At 36.7% G+C, this 6,724-nt stretch overlaps 1 protein-coding gene across 1 annotated transcript; it reads left to right on the top strand.

Annotated features, from left to right (window-relative positions):
• Positions 1-2,556: 2,556 nt before the first annotated feature.
• On the top strand, positions 2,557-5,336 carry LOC104616309 (protein fem-1 homolog C). Its single transcript, XM_010285065.1, has 2 exons — positions 2,557-2,563; positions 2,773-5,336. The coding sequence occupies exons 1-2, from the start codon at positions 2,557-2,559 to the stop codon at positions 4,080-4,082; spliced, it is 1,317 nt and encodes a 438-aa protein (XP_010283367.1). The 3' UTR covers positions 4,083-5,336.
• Positions 5,337-6,724: the final 1,388 nt, after the last annotated feature.

Consider the following 6,724-nt stretch of genomic DNA (forward strand, 5'->3'; position numbering starts at 1 on the left):
TTTGCTTTTTTTCTTCAAACTTTGACTTCATATCCCCTTACCAAGTTTCTTATTAAAAAGGAAGTAAGAATGCAGTGAAGTCAAAAGCTAGAAGATACCAAGTTTATTTACATAAACTTAATTCAGATTCTTATAATTGGAATGAGAATGAGAAACAAAATTTCTATTTCTGAAATGTATTTAACAAATACGAGTCTCTTTTTTTTTTTTCCTCCTTCTTGTAGATAGATATATACATGTACCAACTTGTCGTGGTTTAGCCCCAGCCAGCAACTAAGCACCACACAGCCACTCGCTCACCTCCCCCCCGCCCACAGTGGGATGGGGGAGAGAATCGGGGGAAAAAAACCTCACAGGTTGAGATAAAAACAGTTTAATAGGACAGCAAAAGAAGAGGAAACAGCAATGATAACAACAACAACAACAATAATAATATTACTGATAAAGGAATATACAAAAACAAGTGATGCACAGTGCAGCAATTGCTCACCACCTGGTGATCGATAGCCTGTCCCCGAGCAGCGATTCCTGCCTCCCTGGCCAACTCCAGTTTATATACTGGGCATGACGTTATATGGTAGGGAATATCTCTTTGGCCAGTCTGGGTCAGCTGTCCTGGCTGTGCCCCCTCCCAGCTTCTTGTGCACCTCCCTGCTGGCAGAGCATGGGAAGCTGAAATGTCCTTGACTGAGTATAAGCACTACAACTACTTAGCAACAACCAAAAACATCAGTGTGTTATCAACATTATTCATATATCAAATCCAAAACACAGCACTATGCCAGCCATCAGGAAGAAAAAACAACTCTATCCCAGCCAAAACCAGGACACAACTTCAAATATTTTTGCAATTGAATTGAACCTGTTTAAGAGAGCGTGAACAATACGTTCTGGGCAGAAAGAATTTGTTAATGGAAAGCCTTTACCTCCATCTTATTTTCAGTTTATTTCAATGCAGCGTTCAGATTCTAAGACAAATCTCAGGCATGCTTTAGGGACTGATTTGAGTTTTACTGGCTAAACTTTCTTTATATTAGAGTGAACTGCACATTCTAGAGATCAGAGCCGGGGGGGGGGGGGTACATTAAGAAAATGTACAAAGGTAAATCTAAGCTGTTGAGATCAGGAGGCTGTATACCTACAAAAATGCACTTTTCCCAAACATCAGCTGAAGATTTCAAGACTACTGCTTTGTATTTGTTTACCTACCTACTTCAGTTCTGTTATAGATGTAGAAATTCAACACCAAAGCCCATTGCAAATCAGTGTCTTGTTGGCATAGAAAAAAGCCTGCCAAAATGCAAATGAGGAAGTTTTAGGAAACTTTCTCTCTGAACTTTTTGAATCAGATGACTATAAATGTACAGAATCCTTGGAAAAGGAGGTCTCACTTGAGAATGTGGAAACTTGCTGATGTTGTAACAGATACAGATGATCTGATGGCCAGTAAACCAGAATTTGCCAGGCTAGTGGTATAAGACATTTTAATTGGGGGGGGGATTCTTACATGGGTGTGCTGTTAATTATTTTCATGTTAATGTAGTGGGAGGCTGAAAAGTTGGTATGCCTGAATCTGTAGTATATATGAAAAAGAAGCTAGATTTAAATTGTGTAGTCTTAAAAGCAATCAACCACACAAGAGGCTTTATTATGTTGGGAGGGGGAGTTATTGGTTGTCCATCTTCCTGTCTCCCCCAGTGAAATACTCATATATGATCTCAAGCAAAACTTTCTTCTACTTGAAGCATAGTAGTTAAATATTTAACTGTGGTGTCTTTTTAATTTGCTGCAAATATGTATTTCAGTCAAGTGGCACTAGTGCTTGCTGGAAATTTCACCACATAGTGTGAGTGCCACCTGAGTGCCTTTAGCATGACATTGCACATTCTCTTAATGAGAAATAATAATGTAAATGATAAGACTTATAAGACAAATGGCTGCATGTTGTGTATTGAAGGCATTGTTTGGTGGTTTGTTGGGGTGGTTTTTGGCTTTTGGGAATCCTGAGCAGAGGGGTTAATGTGGGACTTCAGGATCAAGACCTAATAAAGTACTAAGAATAGTTTGTCTGTGTGTATACATAGGCTTGACAAAATAAGCAAGTCCCTCAGAATATTCTGGCAATCTCTGAGGCCCCAGCTGAGATGAAGGGCCTGTTGTGGTGAGCTGTATTTGCCTTTGTGTACAATTATTACCTTGGAACGCTTTAATCAAAGGCTTTGGATGAAAGAGAGGAAGAGGTACAGTGTAGAGGTGAACAAGGCTGATGTTGAGTTAGCACAGTTTTAATTTTTATACAGATTTTTTTTTTATCGTGGATGGAGATAGAGAGGAAGGAAGGAAAATATAACTTAAGATGGCAAGCTTAGGTTTCTGTTTTATACTTGAAAGCAGATACAAAATTGCTCACGTAGCAGAGAATTCTGGTTTGAGTTTTGAATAATGAGACATAAGTATCCTTAAAATCTGTTTAATTCTTTTGGGTAATGTCCTGGTTTGGGGATCTGTGTTAGGCGAGCGGCTGTGTAGTGCTTACTTGCTGGCTGGGGCTAAACCATGACAGGTAACGATGTCAAGTATTTTGATTTGTATAATTGCCAGGTAACCTTGATGTTTTAATCAGGTCTTGAATATTTTAACTTGTCATTTAAGCCTTTCATAGTCTGTAGATGCCAAAACAGATTTTATTTTTCTTTTTTTAGCTATTAGCATGGTGATATTTGGACTATAATTTGATTATGATTTATGCAGTTGTTTTTCTTCTTTTGCTAGGAAACACTGCATTACATGACTGTGCAGAATCTGGAAGTTTAGAGATCTTGAAGATGCTTCTCAAGTATTGTGCTAAGATGGAAAAGGATGGCTATGGAATGACTCCCCTTCTGTCAGCCAGTGTGACAGGCCACACAAATATCGTGGACTTTCTGACCCAACATGAACAGACCAGTAAGATAGAATGTATAAATGCTCTGGAACTTCTAGGAGCAACATTCGTGGACAAAAAGAGAGATCTGCTTGGCGCTTTGAAATACTGGAAGCGAGCTATGGAAATGAGATACAGTGATAGGACTAGTATCCTGAACAAACCTGTGCCACAAACACTAATTATGGCCTATGATTATGCTAAAGAGGTAAACAGCTCAGAAGAGCTAGAAAATCTTATTGCAGACCCTGATGAGATGAGAATGCAAGCACTATTAATTAGAGAACGTGTTCTTGGTCCTTCTCACCCAGATACATCCTACTATATTAGATATAGAGGTGCTGTCTATGCAGACTCTGGAAACTTTAAGCGATGCATCAACTTATGGAAATATGCTTTGGACATGCAGCAGAGCAATCTAGATCCACTGAGCCCTATGACAGCCAGCAGTTTACTATCATTTGCTGAACTCTTTTCCTTCATGCTACAGGATAGGGCAAAAGGCCTGCTAGGCACTACTGTGACATTTGATGATGTCATGAGTATACTGTGCAAAAGTGTTCTCGAAATAGAGCGGGCCATGAAACAAATCCAGTGCCCTTCTGATCCAATACAGCTGAACAAAGCCCTTTCTATCATTTTGCATTTAATTTGCTTGTTGGAAAAAGTACCTTGCAGCTCAGAACAGGACCATTTTAAGAAACAGACTATTTACAAGTTTCTTAAGCTTCAGCCTAGAGGGAAGAATAACTTCAGTCCACTTCACCTTGCTGTTGACAAGAATACTACATGTGTGGGTCGCTACCCAGTTTGTAAATTTCCCTCTCTACAAGTTACTGCTATCCTGGTAGAATGTGGTGCTAATATAAATGTTAGAGACTCTGATAACAACAGTCCTTTACATATTGCTGCACTGAACAACCATCCAGGCATAATGAATTTTCTTATTAAGTCAGGTTCACACTTTGATGCCACAAACTCACATAAACAAACTGCTAGTGATTTGCTGGATGAGAAGAAAATAGCAAAAAACTTAATCCAGCCTATAAATCATACTACGTTGCAGTGTCTTGCTGCTCGTGTTATAGTGAATCATAGCATATGCTATGCAGGGCACATCCCTGAAAAACTAGAGAAATTTGTTTTGCTCCATAGATAATAGTGTACAGCCCAAGAGTGCTGTTGTTGAAGCATGACTTGGTGACAATGTTTTTCCTGAGCACTGTTGTGATATACCAGTATTCCCTTAGTTTGCTCCATCTCGCTGTCATTTGCTAAAGCATTGTTAGCGTTGCATCTGCAGAGTTGGTTAACTGATATTTGAATATACCATATATTATATTTTGTGGATTATTTGGAAATGTAGTGCCATATTTAGACTCTTAAAATTGTTTGCCAAAGGCTTGTCTATTCCAGTCTTATTTGTCTGTTGGGTGTTTAGGACTGAGTTGAATATTTTCCACTGATGTCTTTTTACTACAACTGTTGTGTGTATTTTATACAGTTGGAGGGTCATCTTTTTTGGTTTTGCTCGAGCATTTCTACTCTTACTCTATTCTTTTTCTATGGACTTGTTAAACTGTGCAAGTTGTAAACATTGTTGTTAACATTTGCAACTACCATAAGTGCTTTTTATCTTCTCTATGCACTAACTTAAATGTGACTGTTGTGTGTGAACATATTTCTATGCAGCAGTTGGCCAATTTCAACTTAAATGCCCATTTTGATTTGCAGTTTTGTTTGGAGCTCTTTTTGAGAATGCTGCCTTCATAGCATGACAAAGTTTGGATCTACATATCTCCTTTCTGAACTGGGGTTTAATTTTTTTATTCTAGCTGTAACTGAGGTGGCTTTCCTCTTGATCCTCTGGAAATCTGTGCTAAATTTGGGAGAAGAAAATCTCTCTTGTTCTCATGGTAATCCACTTGGACTTTTAATCCAATAATCATTCTCTCACATCATACAGTTAGGGGAAGAGTCATCATCATGTACAACTGACAGCTTCCCTTTTGCACTAATGTCTTGCTTGTGTTGGTTATGTGACTAGATGTAAAGTTTGTTCAAAGTTGAACCTCAAACTTAATGAAACACTCTAATGAGAAATAGATTAAATGTATGCCATGGTTTAAATTTACAAATCAACTTCTTCAGCTACAAAAGAAACTAAAGCATGTTGGTGATGTGATGCTTATCAGTCCAGAAATATAAGCGTCATCAGTATCATTATAACATGGTAAATGGCTGTATGCCAGAGTAATAGAAATTCTATAGCAGTGTCTCCTCTTCTTAATTTTAAATATCTTTATAAATGCATGGCTTTTCCGTCTCTATTATCTGTCAGCTGTACTTAAAGAAAAAGCAGAAGTTCTGTTGTGTATCTATAGCTCCTAATTAAACTTCCTATTTTGATAATATTTGCATAATAGCTTAACTTTTACAACAGAAAGGGCTCTTTTGACTTGATAAGTAGTCTATAAAAGAATTTCATAAAGGAGAGTGAGATTCAGGCATTTAATATAATTCGGCACTTTACTGTTGATTAATAGTAGAATTTATTATGGCACATTAGCCCTGGAAATACCCGAGTGAAATTAATTTGTGTCACATAAAATACAGTTTATCTGCAAATTTAGTATTCTAGCATATTGGATATTGTTGACTTGATGTTTCATTTCAGTGATGGGCAGTAAATGGGTTTCTTGCTCCAGAAACTCAAACAAGCTGATTTAGGCTTTTGCTGGCGATAGAGATATTTAAAAGCCAAATTGAGTAGATAAAGGAAAAAAATGTTGGAGTATTTTTCTTTTGAGAATTAAGATGATGAAGAATGTCTTGAGAGTATAAAAGTATATCTTTTTAAAAAAGTTCATCCTTGCTTCTTGGCTGTTCCAGGTTTTCTCTTAGTATACAGTGTGGAGCCAACAAGCTTAGCCATTCTTGGGGAAAATATTGGGATACTTTTAAACAAAGATATGTTGAATAGTAGTGCTGTTTGTTGCCACTTTCAAACTCTTATTTTGAAACAACTTTCACCTGTTTGTCCCATGGCATACCTATATTTTATGAAATTTGGAGTATAAGGAAATCCTATATGTTTCTCTTGCAAATGTGCAGCAGTAAATGTCTATTAAATTGGCTGATTTTTTTTTTCTAACTTGTAATGATTAAACTACATGCTACACAAGCTGTCAGTTGTGAGAACAAGTAGTTTGATTTTGTATGTCTTATTTTTGATATGCTTCTCTACTACTCTGTAAGTTGATGTAATCAACAAATCATACCACGCTAGAAACGATCCACATTATACTTCAGGCCATAAAAAGCATTATACTTCAAGTAATAAAAAATAGTCTTCTTTCTATAGGTCACAGAGAAAGGGATTTTTAGATCACTGTTTTACACTCTGGAATCTGTACTGCTCTTTAGTGTTTATGATTTGCATTTGTCTTTATAACTTTATAATATCCTGTTTAAAATTAGTTAGAGATTATTAGACCAGAAATAGAAAAAAAAAATGGTAGTATGTGCTATTGTTAGCAAAGTTTTGAATGGAAAACACCCCAGAAGAGAAAACATATCACTATGTAATATGTGTAAATCTACTCAAAATTGCCGGGCCTTACAGGGCTTATTGTTAGCTACTTGGGTTTTAGAGTTTTAGGTATGTTTTTAACTTATGAAGTACTGATTTATTGTATGTAATTCTCTCTAAATATCTATCAATACACATCAATCCTAAAGATTATTGCCTATATTCAGAATTTAATTTCCACAGAATCACAGATCATTAAGGTTGGAAAA

The sequence above is a fragment of the Phaethon lepturus genome, unplaced genomic scaffold, assembly GCF_000687285.1.
Source record: "Phaethon lepturus isolate BGI_N335 unplaced genomic scaffold, ASM68728v1 scaffold33414, whole genome shotgun sequence".
Classification (NCBI taxonomy): domain Eukaryota; kingdom Metazoa; phylum Chordata; class Aves; order Phaethontiformes; family Phaethontidae; genus Phaethon; species Phaethon lepturus.